This window comes from Pan troglodytes, chromosome 23 (assembly GCF_028858775.2).
Source record: "Pan troglodytes isolate AG18354 chromosome 23, NHGRI_mPanTro3-v2.0_pri, whole genome shotgun sequence".
NCBI classification, from domain to species: Eukaryota; Metazoa; Chordata; class Mammalia; order Primates; family Hominidae; genus Pan; species Pan troglodytes.
Genome location: NC_086016.1, coordinates 46,194,059 through 46,221,217, shown reverse-complemented (window position 1 = coordinate 46,221,217; position 27,159 = coordinate 46,194,059). Strand labels below are relative to the sequence as shown.

The 27,159-nt window shown below is 50.7% G+C and overlaps 1 protein-coding gene across 29 annotated transcripts in view; it reads right to left on the bottom strand.

The window, feature by feature from the left end:
• Positions 1 to 1,063: 1,063 nt before the first annotated feature.
• The window catches only part of PARVG (parvin gamma), a 40,893-nt gene continuing 14,797 nt past the window's right edge, over positions 1,064 to 27,159 (bottom strand). For 9 of the 29 annotated variants that reach the window (XM_009438570.5, XM_063808060.1, XM_063808059.1 and 6 more), the window contains 5 exons: positions 26,942 to 27,000; positions 26,740 to 26,808; positions 24,443 to 24,544; positions 17,227 to 17,299; positions 16,474 to 16,739 (listed from right to left, as the gene is read on the bottom strand). In XM_009438570.5, coding sequence (XP_009436845.1) covers positions 16,630 to 16,739; positions 17,227 to 17,299; positions 24,443 to 24,544; positions 26,740 to 26,808; positions 26,942 to 27,000 — 413 coding nt within the window. In that variant the 3' untranslated portion in view covers positions 16,474 to 16,629. Of the gene's footprint in view, positions 2,103 to 16,473; positions 16,950 to 17,226; positions 21,345 to 24,442; positions 24,545 to 26,739; positions 26,809 to 26,941; positions 27,001 to 27,159 lie in introns of those variants that run through there. The other 20 variants (XM_009438567.5, XM_063808052.1, XM_063808053.1 and 17 more) reach the window with 7 other exon arrangements.

The window sequence follows — 27,159 nt, the reverse complement described above, 5'->3', positions numbered from 1 at the left end:
AAACCTCCGCCTCCCAGATTCAAGTGATTCTCCTGCTTCAGCCTCCTGAGTTGCTGGGATTACAGGTGTGCACCACCATGCCTGGCTAATTTTGTATATTTTTAGTAGAGACAGAGTTTCTCCATGTTGATCAGGCTGGTCTCAAACTCCCAACCTCAGGTGATCCGTGCCCGGCCGAGAGGTGGAGCCTTCAACAGGTGATTGGGGCCGGGTGCAGTGGCCCACGCCTGTAATCCTAGCACTTTGGGAGGCCAAGGCTGGTGGATCACTTAAGGACTGGAGTTCAAAACCAGCCTGGCCAACATGGCGAAACCCCGTCTCTACTAAAAATACAAAACAACTAGCCAGGTGTGGTGGCAGACGCCTGTAATCCCAGCTAGTTGAAGGCTGAGGCAGGAGAATTGCTTGAACCAGGGAGGCAGAGGTTGCAGTGAGCTGAGATCACACCATTGCACTTCAGCCTGGGTGACAGAGTGACACTACATCTCAAAAAACAAACAAACAAAAAAAAGAGGCGATTGGATCATGAGGGTTCTGCCCTCGTGAATGGGTTAATCCATACACAGATTAGAAGCTTAATAGATGAATGGACTAATGAATTAATGGGTTATGACGAGAGTGGCTTTAGTGGCTTTATACAAGGGGGAAGAGAGACCTGAGCCAGCATACTCAGCCCCTCACCATGTGATGCCCTGCACCACCTCGGGACTCTGCAGAGGACAAGGCAACCGTGACTGCCTCCATCATAAAGCATGGAGTGGTCACACTCCCAGAACACTCAGAGCCCGGCTCTCAGGTCCTGAGAAGCCCAAGGCACACAGGGAGACCACTTGTGCCCCCTCGCTCCATCAGCAGTACGAGCCAAGTCCACCTGGGACCCGAGGTGGGGGTGAACCGCCTCCCCAGGATGAGTGCAGCCCCAGCATCCAGTCACCTCCCGCCTGTCCAGCCTTCCTACCTGAGGCCCCAGAAACTGGGGAGGGGAGCTGAGACGCCCGCCAGTCCCCGGCTGGATTCCTTAACCACAGAGGCCAGGAACATAGCAAGACCCAAAACCAGGGTTCTCTCACACAGTTGTGTTTGGGAGGTTTATCAGGCAGCTGGAGGAACTGGAAGACAGGAAAGACAGGAAGTTGTTATGATTGACATCATAATCCCCACCCCCATAATGAGGAAGCCTGTCTGGTGCAGTGGCCACGCAGGGAAAGCGTGAGCAGGGATTGGAACCCGGCTATCCGCCCGCCCGCAGTTGCTACCTTGCTAGAGGGTAGCTTGGGTGTGAAGTCAGGGGACCTGATTAGACCTGCAGGATCCCCCAGCTGTGGGAAGGCCGGTCAGGCCTGGAGGCTCCACGGGAAAGAAGTTGCCGAGTGTCCCAGCCCCAGGGGTCTCAGAGCACAGCTTTTCTGGAGCAGCCTCATTTCAACAGCTCCGGGTCCAGGTTCAGGCATTACAGGGTGCAAAGCTTCTACAGTCTGTCATTTTAACTAAAGAAACACAAAGATACTCTCCTCTTACCAGGTGTATAGAAACTATACCATGTGGGCCAGGCACGGCGGCTCATGCCTGTAATCCCAGCACTTTGGGAGGCCAAGGCAGGCAGATCACCTGAGGTCAGGAGTTCAAGACCAGCCTAGCCAACATGGTGAAAACCCCATCTCTACTAAAAATACAAAAGTTAGCCAGGTGTGACAGCAGGCGCTTGTAATCCCAGCTACTCAGGAGGCTGAGGCAGGAGAATCACTTGAACCCAGGAGGCGAAGGTCGCAGCGATTTGAGAACACGCCACTGCACATGCATTACTGGGGCCCTCCCAGTACCTTGGAAGCTGCCGTGTGAGGGAGGGAGGAGCTGTGAGATTTCCCCAGCTCCTAGGAAGTCCACTCTGCTCTTCAGGCATCCTGCCCCTTGCTCCGGAAACCATCACCACGTCACACTGGGCCACTGTTGCAGCACCACAAGCCCTGCTGTCAGCTGCTGCTCCCAGGGAGATTCAGCCAGAGATGTGTGTGTGTTGCGGGTGGTGGTGGTGGGGGGTGCTTCTGAGAAGCCCAGAGCAGGGAGGGTGATGCCCTGGAATCTCAAGGTTGGAGCCTCCTGCCCTAAAAGGGGGGAGACCGAGGCTGTGAGCAGGGAAGGGCCTTGTCCCCTCAGAGTCGGTCTGCCTGTACCCCCCAGGTGTTACACGCGTGATTAGTTTTGAGCAGCATCATGAGAACAGCACGACCGGTGCTTTCTATGTGACCCAGAGACGCTGGTCTTACCCTTGGTCCCAATGACATCCTGCCGGTCCCCAGGGTCTCCTAAATTGTGAATGGACATCAGCTGGTGGGCCCTGTCTGACCACCACAGCCCAGATTTTGATAGCCAGAGCAGACAGGACAGGGCATAGGGTCTGTGCCCAGGGTGGCCTGAACAAGGCACTGGTCCAGGGTGTGGAACCCAACCCATTAGGAGCACCCCATTCTGCCCTGCACACTGGAGGCCAGAACCCTGTGCAGACTCCTCAAAAGGCGGTTCCTCCCTCTGCCGACACCCCTCTGGATGGGGACTCACTGCCTCTAAGGCCATGGATGCCATTCTTGCCCATTAGAAAGCTCTGTCTGGTCGGGCACAGTAGTTCACGCCTATAGTCCCAGCACTTCAGGAGGCTGAGGCAGGAGGATCACTTGAGGCCAGGGGTTCGAGACCAACCTGGACAACATAGTGCAAACCCATCTCTAAAAAAATTTAAAAATTGGCTGGACATGGTAGCACAGGCCTATAGTCCCAGCTACTCGGGAGCCTGAGGTGAGAGGATTGCTTGAGCCCAGGAGGTTGAGGCTGCAGTGAGCCATGATCTCACCACTGCACTCCAGCCTGAGAAACAGAGCAAGACCCTGTCTCAAAACAAAAACAAAAACAAAAACAAACCCCACTCTGCCTGATGCTGATATAGAACCTGCCTGCTATGCCCCGTCACCTGGGGCCTCTGCCTCCCGCAGGTGAGCCCACAGGGAAGCTGAGTCTCTGTTTCAGACTGTGGGCTCCCTCGCACCCATTTCTTGCCTCCCTCAGCCCCTGGGACTCAGGCCGTTTCCTTCTTCCAGAACAGCTACCCCAGCCTACTCTGTCCTCCAGCAGAGTCAGGACCAGCTCTTCAAGAAGATTCCATCTCCCAGCACACCCCACACTAATTGTGTCCTTGAGAAGAAAGCACCAAAGCCTTTTGTGGCCGGTGTATACAGTCGTCCCTCAGTATCCTGGGGATTGGTTCCAGGATCCCCCGAGGATACCAAAATCCACAAATGCTCAAGTCCTTGATATAAAATGACATAGTATTTGCATATAACCTTCACACATCCTCCCATGTACTTATAAATCATCTCTAGATTACCTATAATCCCTGATACAATGTGAATGCTATGTAAATAGTTTTAAATTTGTATTTTTTTTTTTTTTTTGTGGAGACAGAGTCTCACTCTGTCACCAGGCTGGAGTGCAGTGGCATGATCTCAGCTCACTGCAACCTCCACCTCCTGAGTTCAAGTGATTCTCCTGCCTCAGCCTCCCGAATAGCTGGAATTACAGGCGTGCCCCACCATACCCGGCTAATTTTTGTATTTTTGGTAGAAACAGGGTTTCGCCGGGTTGGTCTCAAACTCCTGACCTCAAGCGATCCACCCACCTCGGCCTCCCAAAAGCGCTGGGATTACAGGCGTGAGCCACCGCGCCCTGCCTTTCCTCTGAATATTCTTGATCCAAGGTTGTTGAATCTGAAGATGTGGAACCCGCAGACATTGAAGGCCGACTGTACCGACGTGATGGAGAAGACTATCTATAGATACATGCTACCCCTCCCCCACTGTCTGGCTGGATCAGGGGCTGGGCTGGGAGACAGAGCTAGGCAGGCGGAGGGCTTTCCTGAATGGAGGAGAACGGGTGGTGGGAGAGCAGATGCCTCCATGTGGGGACTCGAGATGGAGAGGGAGGATTTTAAAGATACTTTTTGCTGCTTATTAAAAATCTACTATGTGCTACCAGAGAATGCTTCTATTTTCCACAGTATGGCAGACTTAATCACTGAACAAGAGTCCCACTGCAAAGCAACGGAAAATATAATGTATATGTATGTATGTATATGAATGTATTTTATATGTGCATATATACATAGAGATCTATAATGTATGTGTTAAAATGCGCCACACTGAGCAAGCAAGAACAAGGAAAATACAAACCAGAGAACTTCAAGTGAAAGTGAAATCCCAAGAGGTGAGCAGTTGCCAAAGCTGACTTTGCCTGGGGGACCTCAGCCATGCCTGGTTATCTGATCTTCCTTTGTCATGACCGCATTTGGCCCCGAGGATGGGAGGAAAGCCAGGGCCCACCCATCAAAGGAAATCAGGAAACCTGGCAGGGTGCAGTGGCTCACGCCTGTAATCCCAGCACTTTGGGAGGCCAAGGTAGGCAGATCACTTGAGATCAGGAGTTCGAGTGCAGCCTGACCAACTTGGTGAAACCCATCTCTACTAAAATACAAAAATTAGCTGGGCGTGGTGGCAGGCGCCTGTAGTCCCAGCTACTCGGGAGGCTGAGGCAGGAAAATCGCTTGAACCCAGGAGGTGGAAGTTGCAGTGAGCCGAGATAACGCCACTGCACTCCAGCCTGGGCGACAGTGTGAGACGCTGTCTCAAAAAAAAAAAAAATCAGGAAACCCCACATAAAGCTGGTATCCCCCAAAGGACTATGCTTTCACTATTGGAATAAGATGGGGAAGGGGGGCTGAAGAAAGGGAAAGCAAGGACACTTGTCTATATCAATCTTGGACGTGAGTAAAAAATGAATAAAAACCTCCCCTAAAGAGTCATAACCATAAGCCAGATGGGCTTAGCCAGGGCTCATAACCACAGCCATAATATGGGTTGTACACTAGCTGTGTGGACCCCAAATCCTTAGACTAGGATTTTCACATAAAAGAGCCAAATTGGAGTGACCCTACACATCCGGCAGAAGCAGATGTGAATAATCTCTGGAGGTTCCCATTTTCAACCTAGGCCTTGAAGAATTCTCCACAATTAAGTTGAAAGGACCACAATCAAAACCCACAAAGACCCACAAGGGAAAAAGCACCATGAGCAAGCGTCAAGGTAAACAACAGACAGCACAGTGAAGCTGCAAAGGTTTGGATATTAGCGTCATCAGACACAGAACAGAAAATAAAGATAACCCATAGAAAGAATTAGAGGAAGGGTTCAAAAATACGAATAATATGAATAAAGAACAACAGACTATACAAAGGCCAAGATATTTTGAAAAAGAAGCAAATAAAACTTCTAGAAATGAAAAAATATATCTAATTGAAATAAAATGAATGATTAAATAGAGTTGATGCAGCTGTTTTAGTCAAGTGCTATAGTGTTTGTTCCACCGCTACTAACACCAAATGAGTAGGAGTTCAAATATTTCTTGCTCATATACTGTTCAAAACGAGTGTTCCTGACTGGCAGGCAGCTCTCCTCCCAGGGTGACTCCGTCTGTGGCTCCAGCATCTCAGCACATGGCTTGCAATCTCACCAGGCTAGTCAGCATCACCAGAGCATCGGGGAGTACGGGAGTATCAGGTCATGCAGGGGACTGGGTTTGAGGACCAGGCTCAGCAATGTTGTGTTTTACTTGATTCACATTTTATTATTGACCACGTTGGGTTGCAAAGAAGGTGGGGCATGCAGTCCAGCTGCGTGCCCAGCAGGAAGAGCAGATGGGCTTGGTAGGTGGCCAGGCCATCTGGGCCATGGCTGCTGAAGAAAGGTGGAGATCCCAGTCAGTGCTAGCCTTGGCCATGGTTTAGCTGATAGGACTTTTCAAAACCCTGCCCGCCATTATTGCAGTTCATCCTTAAGATGGATTCCCATCGTGGGGGTTGAACTAAGCAGGTAGGATCATTCCACTTTACAGATGAGGAAACTCAGGCTCAAAAAGGGGTAGTGACCTGTCCAAGACTACACAGCTGCTAAGGGGCCCAGTAAGACTGGAGCCAGGACTTCCCATATCACACTCCTGCCTCTTACTCCAGACAACCGGGGAAAGGAGAGGGATCATGGAGCCAGAGGTCCTCCATTTGTCTCTGTGTTTTCAGCTGAGCTGGTGAGCCTACTGGCCCAGCACAGGGGCCAAGAAGATGGGTTCAAGTCAGAGCTAAGCCCCGCTTGAATGCTGGCATCCTGGGATGCTGGGGTGGCCAGCTGGGTGGGCTGCAAGTTGAAGCAGCAGGTCTGGATCTGACTCACCCAGGAGAGTTAAGAGGTCACGCCAGTGGGTCAGTCCACAAGTATTTACCCAGGGCTAGGTGCTGCTGTGGGTCTCCAATAAGCAAAGCCTAGAAGCAGGGACACAAAATCCAGGTAGGACTCACCTGATGAGCTGGCCTTTTAGTGCCTAACTCTGAGTGCCAAAGGCGTGCCAGGCCTCTAACCTCACGTACCTCATGTCACTGCATCCTCACTAGGACCTATGGAGGAGGGACTTCCAGCACTGTTTTTGTGCCTGTAGTGATGATGGTGATAATGATGATGATGATGATGTGATGGTGATGATAGTGACAGTAGTGGTGATGATGGTGACAATGATGGTGATGGTGACAATGATGATGATGGTAGTGATGATGGTGATGATAGTGATGATGATGTGATGGTGATGATAGTGACAGTGATGGTGATGATGGTGACAGTGGAGGTGATGATGAGGATGATGGTGATGATGATGATGTGATGGTGACAATGGTGACAGTGGTGGTGATGATGGTGATAATTGTGGTGGTGATGATGTAATGGTGATGATGGTGACAGTGGAGGTGATGATGAGGATGATGATGGTGGTGATGATGATGTAATGGTGATGATGGTGACAGTGGAGGTGATGATGAGGGTGATAATGGTGATGATGATGACATGATGGTGATAATGGTGACAGTGGTGGTGATGATGGTGATAATTGTGGTGGTGTTGATGATGTAATGGTGATGATGGTGACAGTGGTGGTGATGATGGTGATGTTAATGATGATGGAGGTGATGATGTGATGGTGATGATGGTGACAGTGGAGGTGATGAGGATGATGATGGTGATGATGACATGATGGTGATAATGGTGACAGTGGTGGTGATGATGGTGACAATGATGGTGATGGTGACAATGATGATGATGGTAGTGATGATGGTGATGATAGTGATGATGATGTGATGGTGATGATAGTGACAGTGATGGTGATGATGGTGACAATGGTGTGATGGTGGTGATGATGATGGTCATAATGATGGTGATGATGATGTGATGATGATAGTGACAGTGGTGGTGATGGTGACAATGATGGTGATAATGATGGAGGTGATGGCAATGTGATGGTGATGATGGTGACAGTGGTGGTGATGATGGTGATGTTGATGATGATGGAGGTGATGATGATGTGATGGTGATGATGGTGGTGATGATGTAATGGTGATGATGGTGACAGTGGAAGTGATGAGGATGATGGTGATGATGATGTGATGGTGATGATGGTGACAGTGGTGGTGATGATGGTGATCATTGTGGTGGTGTTGATGATGTAATGGTGATGATGGTGACAGTGGTGGTGATGATGGTGATAATTGTGGTGGTGTTGATGATGTAATGGTGATGACGGTGACAGTGGTGATGATGAGGATGATGATGGAGGTGATGATGATGTGATGGTGATAATGGTGACAGTGGTGGTGATGATGGTGATAATGATGGAGGTGATGATGATGTGATAGTGATGATGGTGACAGTGGTGGTGATGATGACACCGATGATGTCATCTGACATTTATTGAATGTTATGTGTCCAGCAAGCTTCAAGCTCTCCAGATACTCAACTTTTTTAATAGCCGTACGAAGAATAGATTCCTTATTGCCTCCATTTGACATAGAAGGAAACTGAGGCTTAGGGAGGTAAGTGATTTCCCTGGGGTCACAGAGTGAGGTGAGGATTTGCCCAGGATTCACACCCCAGGGTCTGACTCAAGCATCACACTCTAACCACTGCACCACCCAGCCCCTTCCATCCTGGGCTACACCTCCTCTGGGATAGAGCCTCGGTCTGAGCACTCTCTTTATACCCAGCTCTGTGCCCTGGGCCTGCACACAGTAGGTGGAGAAGTTCTCTTATGAATGGTGTGTGCACTATGATTTTGTACCTTTGTAAAAACCCACCTAGGTATTAATGCATCACCTTTCTAGGTAATAATAAACCAACCCATATGAAATGCTTGTGGATAAATAAATGAATTCATGCAATTGTTGGCCAGCCCAGGTCCATTGGCTGACTCTTCTTGGAAGAATCATTTCTGGAACATCTTCATCATCTACTTTCTTACCAGCCAGGCCCCTCAGCCCAGTCCCCCATTGATCTAGGGGCCCAGGACACTCCCTGGGCTACACCCCCAGGGGGTGGGGATCCCATGTGTCTCTAGGTCCATGATGCCCCTCTGCTCACCACTGCCCAAGTCTTACAAGGAAAGAAGGCTGGTGGGGCAGGGATGGGGGTTGGGATGGCACTGGCAGTTTTGATCCATTGCCAGAAGATATGGGGGCAGGAACACACTTTTCTCTAGACAAGCTGTTCGCTTACCAGCTGACTTTGGTAAAAAGAAAAAAAAAAAAATCTTAGTTCCATCTGTTCCCAGAGTGGAGCTGGTGTGAGTCCTGGGGCTTCCTGCAGCTTAGGCGGCCAGACCCAGTTTCAGACTCCAAGACAGCTGCCCTCTGGATTATTTTGGGAAGCAGCTCAACTCCGAGGCACCCCAGCCTTCGAGGCATTTCCCTTCGCTTCGAAGCTGTTTGCACACCCAGCCCAAGCTGCCAGCTCCTTCTCTGGCCCTGGACGCCTTCCTGTTCAGCTTGCTATAATTATCCTGCTTCCAACTTCGGCTGCAACTTCTACTGGAGTCAGATTTCTTGGGATGGAGGAAGAGAGAAAAAGAGCGAAGGCCATGGATAGTGAAATAAGGGGAGGAAAGGGCTCCCTGATCCTGCTTCTTCTCAGACTTCTTTGTGGGAACCACTTCTCCCACCCACCCCCAGGCACCCAGGGCCCCCAGGCATCCACCTTGTCCCATGGTGAACCCTCTTCCCCACTCTCTTCTCAAAGAATGTCCCCACTCCTTTTCTGAATGACAAGTTCCTGGGGCAGGTGGGATGAGGGCATCTTGGGCAGAGGGAACAGCATCAGAAAGACTTGGAAAGATCGCAGAGATGTCTGGGATATAACTGGAAGCAGTGTGGAAAGGTTGAGGCAGGGACGGAGACAGAACACAGTGAGCAGGAGGACCCAAAGCCAGCAGCACCAGAGCACCCAGAGTCCAGACGCTGCCCGGAGGTTGGGCCTGGGAAGGTTGGAGCAGGATGGTAGTGAGACTGGGTTCCAAGGACAAAAACACTCTGGCTGCTGGTGCAGAAGTGAAGTCACAAGAAAGAAGTCCCTTTCTTGTGAAAGGGAGGCCAGCTGGAAAGTTCCAGAGTGAAGATCAGGGAACGGGGCAAGCTCTGACTTGGATGTTGTGAGCTTGGGGTGGGCACCCCAGGCACAGCTATGCCCTGGGAAGTTCAAAATGTAGATTAGGTCGGAAAGTAGAATAGTGGTTGCTAGGGGCTAGGGGAGGAAGATGGGGGTAGTTATTGTGTAATGGATGCAGAGTTTGTTTTGCAAGAAGAAAAGAGTTTTGTGGATGGAGGGTGGTGACAGTTGCACAATAATAGGAATGTACTTAATACTGCTGAATACACTTAAAAATAGTAAGATGGTACATTTTGTGTTATGTGTATTTTACCACACACCAAAAAAAAAAAAGAAAAAAGAAAGAAATGTGGGTCTGGAGCTCAGGGCTAGAGCTGCAGTGGAGATTGGAGAGTGACCCTTAGGGAGGAGGGACAGGAATTTTAGAAGCAGAAGGCATCGCCAGGAAAGCTGTTTGGAGTGGGAAGGACCAATACTGAATCTATTTCTGTAGGTACACAAGCTCACTAACATATAACCAACACTACACAAAATGATAAAGTCTTTTAGGCAGGAAGAAAATGATACCAAATGGAAGAAGAAACGATGAGCACCAGGAGTAATAAGTATGTGGGTAAATATAAAAGACTTTCTTCTCAATTAAAAAAAAAAAAACTCTTTAAAAGGCAATGGATGTGGCTGGACACTGTGACTCATGCCTGTAATCCCAGCATACTGGGAGGCCAAGGCAAGTGGATCACTTGAGGCCAGGAGCTGGAAACCAGCCTGGACAACATAGGGAGACCCCATCTCTACAAAAGAAAAAAAAAATTCTAAAAAAGTTAGCCAAGTGTGGTGGTGCATGCCTGTAGCCCCAGCAACTGAGAAGGCTGAGGTGGGAGGATCAATTGAGCCCGGGAGGTCGAGGCTGCAGTGAGCACTGCAGTCTGGGTGACAGAGTGAGACCCTGTCTCAAAAGAAGACAATTGACATTTTTAAGCAAAAATAATATATTGTGAAATTTATTCTATAGAAATGAGACACATGACAACAATAGGACACAGAAGAGTAAAATGGAAGTAATATTACTTAAAGGTAGACTGTAATAAGATGTTACAGTAGATTAAATGGTGACCTCCAAAAGGATTTGTCCACATGCTAATCCCCAGAACCTGTGAATGTTAACTTCTTTGGGAAAAAGGTTTTTGCAGATACAATTAAATTAAGGATCTTGAGATTAGATAATCGTGGAAAAAAGGTTTTTGCAGATATAATTAAGGATCTTGAGATTACATGATCGTGGATTATCTAGGTGGGTCCTAAATCTCATGACAAGTGCCCTTATAAGAGACACACAGAGGAGGGATAGACAGAGAAAGGAGAAAGAAGCAAAGTGACTGTGAAGGTAGATATTAAAGTGATGCATCCACAAGCCCAGAGATGCTGGTAGCCACCAGGAGCTTGAAGAGGCAAGATACAGCTTTCCCTCTAGAACCTCCAGAGGGAACGTGACCCTTCCAACACCTTAATTTCAGACATCTAGCCTCCAGAATTGTGGGAGAATAAATTTCTGCTGTTTTAAGCCAAGAAGTTTGTGGTAATTTGTCACAGCAATGACAGGATATGAATGCAGATGCGTATATAAAGTCTAGAGCAACCCCTAGGAAATGAAAATAACGAAATACAGTTGGTAAGCCAATAATGGAAATAAATTCACATCGCTAAAAAGTCTTCAATCCAAAAGGAATAAGAAAAACATATGAACAAGGCAAACAGCAAGATGGCATTAATAATTCCATTAAATGTAAATGGACTAGAGGTACCTAGAATAGTCAAATTCACAGAGACAGCAAGTAGAATAGTGGTTACCATGGTCTGAGGGAGGGGAGAAACAGTGGTTACCATGGTCTGAGGGAGGGGAGAATGGAGAGTTAGTATTTCCTGGGTGCAGAGTCTCAGTTTGGGTCGATGAAAAAGTTCTGGAGATGGATGGAGGTGATGGTTGCACAACAGTATGAATGTACTTAATGCCACTGAATTGTACACTTAAAATGGCTAAAATGGTTAATTTTGTGCTGTGTATATTTTGCCACAATAAAAAATGTAAGTGGACTAAACCCTCTAATTAAAAGGCAGAGGTTTCCAGATTGTATAAAAAGACACAATTATTTGTGTCTATAAGAAACCTACTTTAAACAGACGCAGTTTAAAAGTATAGAAAAAGATATACCATGCTAATACTAACGGAAAGTCTGAGTGGCTATATTAATATCAGACAAAGCAGATTTCAGAGTAAGAGATATTACAAGGGATAAAGGAGACAAAAGGACATTATAATCTTATATGAGGTATGAAACAATTGATAGAATTTAAAGGGGAAATAGTGAAATGTACAGTTACAGTTGGAGATTTTAACACTTCTGTCTTGGTAATTGACAGAAGTAGTAGAGAGAAAATTGGTAAGGATATAGAAGATCTGAACAACATAATCAACCAACTTGACCTAATTGACATTTATGAAACATTTTGTCCAACAACAGCAGAGCACACATTCCTTTTCAAGTGCATACAGAATATTTACCAAGATAGACCATAATCCAGTACATAAAACAAGTCATAATGCATTTTAAGTGATTTAAATCATACAAAGTATGTTCTCTGACCACAACAAAACCCAATGCCAAAAGATAGCTGGAAAAAAAATCCCAAAATATTTGGAAATTATACACTTCTAAATAACCCATGAGTGAAAGAGGAAGTCACATTTGAAATTAGAAGATATTTTGAACTTCATGAAGGTGAAAACACAACATATTAGTATTTGTGGGATGCAGCTAAAGCTGTGCTTAGAAAAAAAAATCCAGCATTAAATATTTATATAAAAGAAAAATATTCTCAAATCAGTGATCTTAGCTCCCCAATATTTTTAAGATGTCAGTTTTCCCCAGTTTGATCTAAAGAACACAATTCAGTCAAAATTTCAGCAGGCTTTTTTGCAGAAAATGACAAACTCATTCTAAATTTTATGTAGAAACCAAAAGAATTAAAAAGACCTAGAAGAACCAAAATAATTTTTGAAATGAAGAACAAAATTGGAGGGCTTATTTTTGAATTTTTAGTAGAGACGTAGTTTCACCATGTTGGCCAGGCTGGTCTTGAACTCCTGACTTCAGGTGATCCACCTGGATAGAGTGAAACTCCATCTCAAGAAAAAAAAAATTTTGAGGATTTATACTACCTGCTTTCAAGACTTATTATAAACTTCCAGTAATCATGACACTATAGTATTGGCATAAAAATAAACATATCCACATAAAGATGTAGATTATGTAGATCGACAGAACAACACATAATAGAGAGTCCAGACACTAACCCAAATATATATGGTGAATTTATTTTCTACAAAGGTGCCAATGTGATTTGATGGGGAAAGGAAAATCTTTACATGAATAGTACTGGAAAAATTAGGCATCTATATATATATATATATATACACGCACATACAGGCAAGAAAAGAAAATTGTAAAAATGACCTATTACCTCACCCCATATACAAAGATTAAGTCAAGATGGATCATAGACCTAAATATAAGAGCTCAAATTATAAAACTTCTAGATTTAAAAAAAAAAGGCAAATTATTTGAACAGACACTTTACCAAAGATATACAGATGGCAACATACATGAAAAGATGTTGTTATGGATTAAATGTCTGTGTCCCCTCAAAATTTACATGTTGAACCTTTAACCCCCAGTGTAGTAGTATTTGGAGGTGGGGCCTCTGGGAGGTGATTAGGGTCAGATCAGGTCACGAGGATGGAGCCTCATGATGGGATTCGTTTTCTTATAAAAAGAGGAAGAAACACCAGAGCACTCTGATGCTCTTGTTCTCCTCTCTTCTCTGTCTTCTTGTTCTCTTCTTCTCTGTCTGTCTCTGTCTCTGTCTCTGTCTCTCTCTCTCTCTCTTCCCTTGACCTTGTAAGGACAGAGAGAAGGAAGCCATCTGCGTGCCAGAAGAGAGCCTCACCAGGAGCCAAATCTACCAGCACCTTGATCTTGAACTTACCAGCCTTCAGAACTGTGAGGAATAAATCTCTATGGTATTCTGCAGCCTGAGCTGACTAACACACATACTCAGTACTATTAGTCATTAGGGAAATAAATTTAAAACTACAATGTGATACCATTGTACCCTCTAGGATGGCTAAAATGGAAAAGATGGACAATACCAAGTGTTGACAAGGATGTGGAGCAACTGGAACTCTCATACATTGCTGGAATGGTACATTTACTTTGGAAAACAGTTGGCAGTCTTTTTGTTTGAGGCAAAGTCTTGCTCTGTTGCCCAGGTTTAAGTGCAGTGGTGCGATCTCAGCTCACTGCAACCTTTACCTCACAGGTTCCAGAGTTTTTACCTGCCTCAGCCTCCCAAGTAGCTGGGATTACAGGTGTGCACCACCACATCTGGCTAATTTTTGTATTTTTAGTAGAGATGGGGTTTCACCATGTTGGCCAGGCTGGTCTTGAACTCCTGACCTCAGGTGATCTGCCCACCTCAGCCTCCCAAAGTGCTGGGATTATAGACATGCACTACCACACTCAGCCTAGCTGGCAGTTTCTTATACAGTAAAACATACACTAATATGACCCAGCCACATCAATCTTAGGTACTTACTCAGGAAAAATGAAAACATAGGCCCCACATCAAGACTTGAACATGAATACCAATGCCACTCATAAAAACTAAAACCCCAAAAGAACCCCAAAGGGCCATCAACTGGCAAATGCATACACAAATTGCTGTGTACTAAGGACATGAGTTGTTGATACAAGAAACAATGGAGATACTCTCAATAGCATTATGCTAAGTGAAAGAAATCAGACACAAAAAGCAACATACCATAGGATACAGTTTATAAGAAATTCTAGACAAGTCTAAATGATGGTGACAGAAAACAGATCAGTGGTCCCCAGGGCCAGGGGCTGGGAGAAGGGAACTGGCTGCAGACAGATGCAGAAACTTGCATGGTGATGGGAATGTCCCATGTCTGGATAACGATGGTGGTGGTTATATGACTGCATGCATTTGTCAAAACTCATCAAATTGTACACTTCAAACTGGGAAGTTATTTCTCAATAAAGCTACAGAAATTAAATAAGTCACTTTTTTTAAAATTGCTGTCAAATAGAACAAGAGTGAGGACATGGAACAGCCAGGCAGAGCCAGCCTGCAGCGGATGGGGCCCAAGCAAGTGAGGACGCAAAGGCCCCAGGAAGTGGGGCTGGATTTCAGGCTTTTGGGATGAAGCCAGCTGAGAGAGGCTGAGCCTGTGTCCCCAGAAGCTCCAGGAGAGGACCTGAGGTGCTGGAGGGGGCATCTCAATGGAGGGGGCACCTGAGCAGGTGGAAGGAGCTGGGCTCCAGGTACCTGGTGTGGGAGGATGCACGTTTCCCAGAGGCAGCCGGGAAGTAGGGTGGGTATCCATGAAGAGGGGTGCATCTGAGTGCTCACGTGGAACCCGCTTATGGGCTTGGGTTTGCCCTGTGAATTGGGAGCTAAGAGGGGCAGGCAGATGGGAGGCTAGGTGAAGGGAAGACCCCTCAAGGCCTTCTCATACCCAGACACTAGCTCCCAGGGCTAACCTGGCACTGCGTCCCTGGCTCCCATCTTGCTCCCCCGAAGGACATCTGCCCAGGCGCCCCCAGGGGGTGTCAGTGATGACCTAGCCCCTAACCCCCATCTAAAGCCCCTCCCCAAGGCCACAGCTGTCAAACTGTGAAAACCCCAGACCCAGAGGCCTCTTCAGGGTCCAGGGAGGAGCAGCAGTCTGGGGCTGTGGTTGCCCTTCTCCCCAGCCTCACCCCTCCCCACAAGTCCCACTCCTCCCTGCAAGTCCCACTCCTCCCTGGCAGGCCCCAGCCCTCCCCACCAGCCTCACCCCTCCCCGCCAGCCTCACCCTTCCCCACCAACCCTCCCCTCCCCGCCAGCCTCACCCCCCCACCAGCCTCACCCCTCCCCACCAGTCCCACCCCTCCCCGCCAGCCTCACCCCTCCCCGCCAGCCTCACCCCTCCCCACCAACCCTCCGCTTCCCGCCAGCCTCACCCCCCCACCAGCCTCACCCCTCCCCACCAGTCCCTCCCCTCCCCGCCAGCCTCACCCCCCACCAGCCTCACCCCTCCCCACCAGCCTCACCCCTCCCCACCAGCCTCACCCCTCCCCACCAACCCTCCCCTTCCCACCAGCCTCACCCCCCACCAGCCTCACACCTCCCCACCAGTCCCACCCCTCCCGGCCAGCGCCAGCCCTCCCCACCAATCTCACCCCTCCCCGCCAGCCTCCTCCCCGGCTCCCATCAGCCATCAGCTCTGCCCCACTCCGGAAGCCCTGGACTGACTATGTGCAATTCTCCCACACGACTCTTCTTTATGTGCAGAAAATGCCAAGTCTCACTGGAGCGAGTGGGAACCCACAGCTCCCGAGGACAGACTGGAGATGACCTGAACCCACTAATCAACCACAAAGATTGCTTCTTTGTGACTTTTGGGCAAAACTCACGAGGGCAACTGCAGGACACGGCCCGGGTTGCTTTGACAGTCACTGAATCCACTTCTCCCGGTGGGTGGGGGCATGGCTATGGAGCCATTCGGGCTCTTGCCCTGGAGGGTGACTGTGGGGCCCATCATCCCGAGTGAGAAGCAGGTGGGTGTGGGGAGCTGGGCTGGAAAAGGTGGGGTCTGGGGCTGTGGGCCCTGTCCCTGAGAGTCCCCAGCCCTGAGTGATGCCACCTCTCTGGGCTGTCACTAGCCTGGGCCCAGAGATGAGAGGCTGATGTGACACACACTCACCCCATGGGAGGGAGGCTGCAGGTTTAAGGGCCCTCCCCAGGACCCTGGCAAGTTCCCAGAATCCCTCCCAGAAATACTTTTATTAAAATAAATGGAGCAAGGCCAGGCGGCTCAAAATGATCCACACAAGGGGGTTCAAAGATAATCCAATGTTGGAGACAGGAGACAGGGTGGGAGGGAAGTGGGTCATGAATGCACAGGAAACAGCGGGACTGTGGGAGGACACCCTGCAGCCTCGGGCCCTCCAGCTGGGCTGACAGGCAGGCTCTGGGCTTTGGGGGCAGTGAGGGTCAATTCGGGGCTCCACGGGGCGTCCTGTCCCTGTGTGCCTTCTGCGTGTGCTTGCAGAACAGGCCATAGAGCACCCGCAGTGTGCTCTTGGCATCCTTGTTCACGATATCTGCGGGCCAAAGGAGGGCACGGCAGCCAGTCAGGCCTGGGTGGCAGTGACCGACTGTCCCGATGTGGTCAAGGTTTCCTGGCATTCAGGATTTCAGTGCTAATCCCAGGAGAATCCCTGGAAGCCAGGACAGCTGGTCACTCCAGGCCTGGGTCCCGCGCCTGCTGCGTGACTGCCTCCTCCTCCTGGCCAGTCCTCCTCTGAACGCTCCTGTGGTGCCCCCAACACAGCAACTCCTCAAGGTCTGGCTTCTCTGGACAGCCTGTCCCCAGAGACCTTGGTCTCCCCCTCCCCAGAACCTCTTCCCCTGGGGCTGCAGTGCCTCCTCCCAGGAAACCTTGGCAAGCGCCCATTCTCCACCCCTGCCAGGCAAGAGGACTCTGCCAATGCGTGCTCATCCGCCAATGCCCTGCACCCTGTTCTGTGGCTCTCGCACAAGGCTGCCACCCAGGGCTGGCCACCGTGTGGGCATCTGCCTTGCACTCACCTTCAGGGCTGACAGGGCAGCTGAGCAGGCCCTCGTCCTTCAGCAGCTCCAGCGCCAGGGTGACGTTGTGCAGCTATGATGACAAGGCCCTATCAGATGTGGGCACAAGCAGCAGCCCCAGGCCAGGCCCTGGGTCCCAAGTGCCAAGCCCTTCCTGTTGTCTGTGATGTCCATCATGAGCCTAAACTCCCATCCAAGGTGGGCATCCCTGACCACGACCACAATCCGTGGTCATCCAGCATCTCCCTACAGCTCACTCTGTCACACAAGCAATCCATGTCTCATTCCTCAGCCACTCACAGGCCCCACTCTGAGCAGGTGCTATACCACACTGGGCACACGCTTGCGTCCAGGGGCCACTGCCCGTGAAAAAGGCAATCACCAAGGAGGACATCCAATAGGGATCAGGGAAGGCTTCCTGGTGGAGGTGAAGCCTGGTGGTGAGTCCCGCCAGGCAGGAAGAACTACACAGGGAAAGGAGCAAGGGCCTGGGGTGGCAGAGCCCCTTTGAGAACAGCTGTTTCCCAGGGCAAAGCACAGTGAGGAAATCAAGGCTCAGAGGAGCCAAGGGGCTCCCTGGAGCTCACGAGACAGAAAGCGCTCAAACCAGGTCTGTCCGCTCCAATGCTCATGCAAAGCAGGCTAGAGACTGGAGCAGTCCCCACCCAGGTGGCTGTCCTTTCCGCCACCCCTTGCCTGGGGTGCAGTCTCAGAGATGGCTCCCTTTAGGGTGGAGAGCGCCCGGGCATCAGTCAGGTCCCCCAGTGATTCAGAGCTCAGCTTGGTCCCTGCCCAGGGCCTCCCCTTGCTCCCCTGCAAAGTGGGCTCACCACAGTTCCCCTGTGCCTTGCTACAGGATATGGTGAGAGCCCAGGAGCCTGCCGGCCCTCCCACGGTAGGTCCCCTCCCTTTCCATTCTAGCTTCTCCCTTGGGCCTCATCTACAAGCAGAGTAGGTCCCAGCCCTTTGCCTTAGGGCAGCAGCCTGGTGTGGGTGAAGAGGGATGAACTCCTGGTTCACTGTGACCTCAAACAGGTCCTCCCTTCAATGCCTTAGCCACCCGTAGATCCACTAGAGGGGGTGGACATCCCAGCCCGGGGGTCAGCTGTGCTGGTCCCGTTCCCTCCCTATCTGCCTGGCCACACCAGCCCCACCAGGGCAGGGCAGTTCCCATGGCAACCCGCCAGGGGCCAAGAGGCCAGGTTGGCCGAGCGGTGGATGAGCAAGGCCAGGCAAGACTCATCCAGAAACGCCAGCCTGGCCCAGGCCACCTCCAGCCACCTGCTGGAGGGCCCGAGCAAGAGGACTCTTGGGATCTAGCTTGGATGTCTGTGCACTGCCACCCCCACCCCTGCCACTAAGTGTCTGACCTCGGACAAGTCATACATCCTGGCTGGGCCTCGGGTGCCTCATCTGTGTCACGGGGATGATACACCTGTCTGCCTTCCTCTCCAAGGCTGCCATGTGCGTCCAATGTGATGACGGACACAGAATTGAAGCCACAAAGCAAGATTTGAAGGTGAGGATGATGAAGGCACAGGAGCTGGAAGTGGGTGAACAGAGTCCTTCTCCACTTGGGGACATGAAGATGGAGGGGGCGGGTCCCAGATGGAAAGGAGTGCATGGGCAGGGTGGCCAGCAGCAGCAGCAGGGCCGCTCCTCTGTAGTCAGCCAACAAGAAGAAACAGGCTAGGCACGGTGGCTCATTCCTGTAATCCCAGCACTTTGAGAGGCCAAAGTGGGCAGATCACCTGAGGTCAGGAGTTCGAGACCAGCCTGGCCAACATGGCGAAACCCTGTCTCTACTAAAAATACAAAAATTAGCTGGGTGTGGTGGCACGTGCCTGTAATCCCAGCTACTTGGGAGGCTGAGGCAGGAGAATTGCTTGAACCCAGGAGGCGGAGGTTGCAGTGAGCCAAGATTGCACCATTGCACTCCATCCTGGGTGACAAGAGTGAAACAAAGGCTATCACACGGCACCAATGTTGCAGCATGCTGCAGGGGCCAATGCGGGGTGAAACTCTGAGACTGTCCAGACCAAGATGGATGGGAAGCTCCGAGTGGACAGACCAGAGCATCACCAGAAGTTCCCATCACTGTGTCCCCAGTTCTTCCTCCTAGACTGGAATATTCTGGGAAACTAGGGTTGCAATTGTTGCTATTGTTCGCATTCTCATCATGAATATTATTTGCAGTTACATGGAGAGTAAATGTCGGAGTGAGAACAAGACCCTGAGGAACCTGAGGTTCCAGACTCCACACTGTGCTCTCCTGCCTCAAAGCTCCGCCTTTGATACATTCAGTGAGCCAGCATCTCCCAAACTGTGATCTAAGATGGACAGGAAAAGGGATATCTGTGGCCAAACGTTTTTAGAAATTGTTGGATTAAATAAAATACTATGGAAGTCCTTCACTGCAGGACTTATTAGAGCCTTGAATGTGTTAGTGGGTCTCATGAACCTTCAAGACTGGACATGTTTCCCCAAGTTATTTATTCATAGAACCCATTTGTCACAGAACACCTCCTGGGACCAATGTTTTGGAAACACTTTGTTCATTCACTTATTTAAAAAAATACTTGTCATCTACTATGTGCTAGCCATACAACCAGTGCCCAAAACAGACCAGACCTCCTGCCCTCATGGAGCTTATGCTTTGGGAATTGCTATCGACACTGAAAATTATGACATCTGCTTCTGTTTGTCACACTCTTCCTCAATGACACTCAATCTGAACAAAAGATCATCCCCCAGAAGAGCTGACCCTGGCTCCAGAGCTATCTCACGATCCTCTGTCCAGAGATTTTTCTTCCGCGTGTGGCTTGAGATGAAGATAAAACTACCACCTTCCACGGAGCTGAGAGAAGGTTACAACCCGGGAGGATACGTGCAAATCCTCCTGGGGAGAATAATTTAGCGTGGAAGGACGCCAAGGACTCCTGGCTCCGGGGATTTTATTTCTGGGAGCGAATGATCCTCTCTCCCTCCGTCCTTAACTTCCGTGCCCACAACGAATAACTACCTCACATAAACACCATCAGCAAAGAGGGTCTGATAATGAGAAATCCAATTTCAAGAGGCTACTCTGCCAAGATAACAATTCCGCAGAGGCCCACCTTCAGCAAGGGCTGGTGTTCCCGCCCTCCTCAGCTGACGACCTCTTCAGCATTTTGATTACACATTCCTGCAGCAGAGATTGCCCACAGTATGCTGTAAAAATTCATTCTTGGAGTCTGAGCTAAGAGGCTGCTGCTTTTCCCCCACATCTAATCTGACTCATATTCAGAAGTAAGTTCTAAAATCAGTGGATTCAGCAAAGCGGCTGCACACAGCAACATGGAAGTCTGCACGTTTGTTCCCGTCTTGTAACTGGGGCTTGGATGGTGCAACAGATTGAGCAGAGGCCCTGCAGCCCAGGGGCACCCCAGAGTGGCTCTGAGCTGGGTTCCGAGCCCCAGGCCCTCAGCCCGCAGGTGGTCCTGCCTGCCCCCTTCCTCCGCCTTCTCTCCTCACCGCTCACATTTCAGTGCCTTGCCTTCCCGAGGCAGGCTCTGACCCCAGTCTCAGCCTTGGCTTCAACCCCACTGAGCCCTGCCACGCCTCCATCTCCCAGAGATTCACACTGGCTCCACAGGAGGGAAACAGGGAGGACCCTAACTCACTGTGTGCTCTGGGCCAGACTTCTGTGCCTCTCTCAACTGTTTCCTCTGTGGAAATGGGGATGGGAAGAGTTCCTAACTCCAAGACCCAACATGAGGATTTGCTAGCACATTCGTCCACACTGCCCGTGTGAGATCCCACCATCGGCCCAATTCTGCACCCACACACTTTGCAGGGCTGTCCCATGTCACTGTCAAGGCCACAGGGCCTGCTTCGATGGAAGTGGCAGCCTGCCCATTCTGAGCCAGGGCCTCATGCCTTCTGCCTGGTCTCTCATGTGTCTGCCATTGCCAGGAGGAAAGCGTGCCCGGGCCAGCTGCTGGTCCCAGAAGGAACATGGCAGGCTGTGGCACAGAGCCGAGCCACCCAGCCACGACAGCCTGATCCCCATCCAGTCCTCGGAGGAGTGACAAAGCCTAGCTGAGGCTCTAGCAGCTAAACTCAGCCGACCTGCCGGTCTGTGGGAAGAAATGAGCATAGTTTTCAGCCCCTAGGTTTTCGGGTGGTTTGTTAAGCAGCACGTTTGTGGCAATGGCTGGCTGATGCGGCTCCTCCGAATGGAAGAACCTAGGAAGCAGCAGCCACCATGCCTGCCACAACCACCAGGACCGTAGACACTGACTGCCCCGGCCTCGTTGCTCTGACCCAACATCCCAGCTCTTGGGAACCAAGTCCAGAGCACCTGGCCTCCAGGGAAGGTGGAGGCCACACCCACTCAAGATGCATCCCCGTGGGGGCGAGGGACATGGCAGGCTGCGGGCGGCAGGCTGTGCTGGTGTGAGGCTGCCATTGAGCAGCTGGGTGGTACTGGGTAAGCCTCTCGGGCCCTGGGCTCCCCTCTGTAAAATGGAGATGCAGCCCTGCCACGCTCTCACAGGGGCAAGGAGGGAGGGTGAGTGGGGAGAGGGCCAGGAGAGGCAAAGTGCAGGGAGCTAACCCCAAGGGAGTGTGGACCGTGGTACAGGGCCCCACAGAGCGCCGAGGGACTGCAGAGGAGCTGAGAAGGTGGGCAGAGCTGGCCGCCCGCCCAGGGAAGCAGGTGGGAAGCAAAGCCAGGGTAGGCTGGGCTGAGAGCACAGCCTGCGTGGATGTGAGGGAATGGGGGAGGACCAGGCCCTGGAGAGCTGGAAGGGGGCCAGAGGTCATGTGGCTGTGGCTGGGAGTCGGCAGGAAGGGAGGAGGGGATGTGGCCGGGGAGGCAGATGGGGCTTGGCAGTTGGGTGCTCCATTTGAAGCAGGGGAGAGGCACAAGGGTGGGTGTCCAGGAAGGTTAAGGGGAGGGGCCTAGAAGAAGGGCCCAGGTGGAGGGGGAGTCTGGTAGGGGTCCAGGGGGGACCTCACCTGCTACTGGGCCCCAAATAGGCCAAGAGGCCTGATCCAGGGCCAAGGATGCCCTGAGCATGTGAAAGGGATGGAAGCCTTTGTCTCTCCCAGAAACAGCCCCAGAGGCTGGCCCTGGGACTGGGCATGTGGCCCTGCCTCCTGCTTCACCTCTTTAGAAAAAGCTACTGCTGCAGAGAGATAAAGCTACTGCTGCAGAGAGATAGAGAGATAGAGAGATAAAGAGATAAAGAGATAAAGAGGTCCTCCTGCCCTGGCATGGATGGAGATAAGCTGGCTGCCCGGGATCCTGGGCACGCCACCAGCCACCAACACTCCAGCCTGTCCTTTGGGATGCACGCCTCCAATGTCACCTCCTGTGAGAGGCAAGCCTGGGGATACTAGGGACCACATGTCCCTCAATCCTTTCTCCTCGATGGTTCTCCAAACTCTTTCTTACTACCTGTGTGGCCTGAGTAGGGGGCAGGGGTTGTCAGCCCATTTTCAGAGACAGAAATCCTGAGGTCCAGGCAGGCAGGGAGCTGGTGGTGAAGAGCACAAGACTCAGGCCTCTTGCCTGGCAGTGACTTGGCTGCCCGTGGACCTCTCTTTCCTTATTTGGAAAGTAGTAAAATCCCTTCTCATGGGCCAGGACTACTGGGTAGGAAGGGTGCTCCTGGGAAGGGAACAGCTTGTGGCAAAGCCCAGAGATGGGAGAGCCCAGGGAGCTGGAGGAAGTGGTGGCACACACAACAGGGGCCTGGCGGGGGCGGAGGCAGGACTAGCCAGCAGGCACTGAAGGCTGTACCTGGGGAAGAGGCGGTGGGAGCTGCATCTTTGCAGGCTCACCTGCCCTCCCACCCCACCTCCATCACTCTCTTCATCCCTCTTCCCCAGGTCAAGCCACAGCCCTCATGCCTGGAAGCAGGCAGCCAGCTCCCAGCCAGTCCACCAGCCTCTAGGGTCCACGTGGGAACTGCTGATCCCTCCAGGTCAGGCCCCACCCTTCCAGCCCCTCTAGCCAGAGTGAAGCACCGACACCTCCCTGACCCATTCCTGTTCTTGCCACATTCTGAGCCTTTGCTGATGCTATTCCCTCCCCTCTGCAAGCCCTTCCTTGATAACCCTGCAAACCAATCCCTAATCAACTTCCCGGCTCCCCTCTGATGCAATGCCCTTCCTGACTCCTTGAGATTATTCTAAGCCCTCATTCTTCCAGGCCCCTCCTCTGACCCAGGCATCTGAACCAACACATTTCACTGTGGCCCTGCAAGACCACACGTCACTAGGAGAACAGTGGGCACAGACTGAGAGCTCCCTGAAAGCAAGAGCTATGTTGGATCAACTTAACATCCCATGCAGTTCAGGGCCTGGCACTAAACAGGCCCTCAGGGAATGGGGGAACAGGCGTGTGGGTAGGGGATGGGTGGATGAGCAGGTGGGTGGATGGGCAGGCAAGTGTATGGGTAAATTGGGTGGATCAATAAACAGAACAGGAAGATGGATTGAAGGACAAACAGATGGATGCATGACAGGACAAGCAGGTGAATGGACAGGTAGGCAAGTGGATGGATGAATGAATGGATGGACAGACAGACATACAGATAAACTTCCTATGGGTGGGTAGACAGGCAGGCAGGTAGGTGGGTGGATGGATGGATGGATGGACTGGGTAGATGAATAAACAGACAGGAAGATAGGTGCATGGGCAGGCAGGTAGGTGGATGGACAGGTAGGCAGTTAGGTGGATGGACAGGTAGGCAGTTAGATGGATGGGTGCATAGATGGTGGGTGGCTTGGTAGGTGAACAGGAGGGCTAATAGGCGGTCAGGTAGGTAGATAATGGGTAGATGGGGATGGATAGATAGGTAGATGATAGATGATGGATTGATGGATGGATGGATGGATGGATGGATGGATGGATGGATGGATGGGTGGGTGGGTGGATGGGTGGACGGATGGATGGATGGATGGATGGATGGATGGATGGATGGATGGGTGGATAGGTGGATGGGTGGGTGGGTGGATGGATGGATGGGTAGATGGATGGATGCTAGACGGATGGATAGGTGAATAGGTGGATGGATGGATGGATGGATAGGCAGACATATAGACAAATAAGCTTCCCCTACACCCTTCACTTCACCTGGAAGTGAATAAACAGACTGGTCATGTCAGTTCTGTATATCTGTTCACCCAGAGGTAGACCATAAAGAAAAATCCTTGGAAAACTTACCATTTCTGCAGGAGAGTTGGGAGTGAGGTAGAATTCCTTTAAGTGCAGAAAGAAGCCTTCAAGTTGTCCAATCAGCAAGAGTAAGATGACCCCATCTGCAAACTACAAAGGAAGGAACTGGAGACAGTCACATGGAAGAAGCCTGGCGAAGCCCACTCTGTCTTTTACAGGCTGTGTGGCCCTAAGGAAGTCATACAACTTCTCTGAGCCTCTGGTTCCTTGGTGAGAAGTGGGGAAGACATGCCTGACCTCACAGGGTTGCAGGTAAAAAGTGGTTTCAGGCTGCCTGGTATATAGTACATGCTCAGTGAAAAGAGTGCTTTCTAAACTTACTGCAGAAAAGCCTCATATCAGTTTTTAAACAGCACGCTCTTCCACAAGCTACAGAAACACAGGGGAAAACAGAGTTAAGTGTAAAATTATTCCATCAGGGAAAGGCAGAGAGCAGCACACCAGGCTCATCTCGCCGGCTGCCACATTAATATTTCTGTCTGTTCTGTCTGTATGTTCAGAGATAAAGCTGTCGTCCCTGCCACCAGCATATCATATGTTAATATAATCCTATTGAGTCTCTTCAAAGATACAAAACACAGGATGGGATATTGGAAGGAACTGCCATTCGAAGCCCTTAATGGAATTTCCTCATATTAAGTCTGCTTCGATGTTATTAGTTTGGGCCTGAAATCTTTTCTGCTGCTATTCCTTGGTAATACAACTGAAATGCAAGGGACTTCCTTACCCCATTTTATTGAACAGTCTCTAAATACCACCTTTGCACATGCCATGAGTCTCTGAAACCCATTATTTTACCAAGGGAGAGATAAAGATAGAACAGGTAGAATGTAAATCTCAGAAATCATCCTGTTTATACCCACATAAAATATAATAAAACTACAAATCTCTCACTTATTTCATGCCGGCAGCGTGCCAGGTAATATACCAAACACGTGGGGCTCACCAGCTCATGTATCACTCACAATTCTACCAAGTTGCTGTCTTGTACCCACTTTATAAGAAGAAGAGCCTGAGGTTCAGAGAAGTCCAGTAACTCACCCAAGGTCACACAGCAAATGTGGAGGGTTCTCAGCAGACCCCAGGGCCCATAAGTGGTGGAGGCAGGAGGGAAATGTGTGTCTGTCTGGCTACAGAGCGTGATACTTCCACCCTGCCATGCTGCCACACACAAACTTCTCACGTGGCCACCATGTGAGGTGGTTATAAGCACTAACTCTGGCCCCAGCTGCCTGGGTTCAAATCCCAGGTCCACTACTTATCACTGTGTGACTTTAGACAAGTTAATTAACCTCTCTGTCCCTTAACATCCTCCTCTGTAAGTGGGGTAGTACAGTTCCCACTTCAGAGGATTATGGAGAGGATTCAATGAGTTAACATGGAAAGCATTTTGCCCTGGGACTGGCACATAGTGAGGGCTTTATTGGTTTTAGCTACTAGGCATGGGAGTACATTAACCCCTCCCTCCCCAGCCAATGCCCATCCAGAGTCTCTCTGAGAGGTCAGCAGCTCTGGCTACGATCTTCATGAGCCAACTGGTCCATCTGGGACCAGACTCCCTCCCCACCCCAGACCCCAGCACCCAGCAGAACCCAGGTGGCCAGATGCCTACGTCATGTCCCATTCAGGCCACTGGCATCCAGCAGACTCCATGCCCACTCTGCAGGCCCCGGGCTGGCAGCTGCTCTGCTACTGTGCATCCCCTGCTCCCCTGCAGTGTGGGAAGCCTACAGGGACACAGCTTCACTGTGGAAAGCCACAGCCCATGGTGGGTGCTGACCCCCTGAGATTCTGCTCCCGCTCCTGGGAAAATTCGGCTTAAGTCAGCCGGGGGAGGGGCTGGGCTCCTCAGGGTGCTTGTGAGAGACATGGAGCCTGCAGACGGCGGGGCTGCACTGTCACCTACGCCTGGCACATGGGACAAATCTAATAAATTCTGTTTGGGCGAACACAACCACGCAAGGAAGACTCATATGCTTCAAGTCTTGGCATCAGCTAGTCTGAGATTAATTATAAAATAAAATTATAACAATGAGAAGCAGTGACAGCCGAGGTGACTCCAGCTTTGTGAAGTGTTCCCACACCTCCACCCCCGGGATCCCACCATGTCCCTGGTGACCACTGCTGCCTGCCAGCAACAGTCCCACAGGGGAGGGGGACCCTAAGGCTCCAAGAGGTGATGCAACCCCCACCACACGGCAGGTTCCCAGGGCCTGCAGAACCCTCTTTCCTTCCTACAGCCAGTGGCCCTGCCCTGCCTGGGGACGCCGCAGCTCAGTCCCTACCTGGGTGTCCAGATTCTGCACAGACAGGCCCAGGCGGTCCAGCTTCTGGTTGACAAAGTTCACGATGGCCTAACCAGGGAAGAACAAGGGCCTAGCACACAGCAGGTGTGATGCGAGGACCCGTGATTCCCTCCTACAGCGCAGGTGGGCAGTGGGTGGGGTGGGCGGCCTGAGAGCCGCCAAGAGCTTTGATCTCTCCTACCTCTTTCACTGCGTTCACTTTCTCCGGAGCCAGCTTAAATAATTCATCAAAGACGTCCTCTGCAGACACAGATCCAATAAACACCTCATTACGATGCTATTATCTTTGTGCCAAACAGGGAATTTTTTTTTCACAAAAGTTTCTTAGAATAACCAGTCCAGAGGGAGCTGTCGTTTTACATCATGGTTCAAATAAAAGAGACCTGGATTTGAGTCACT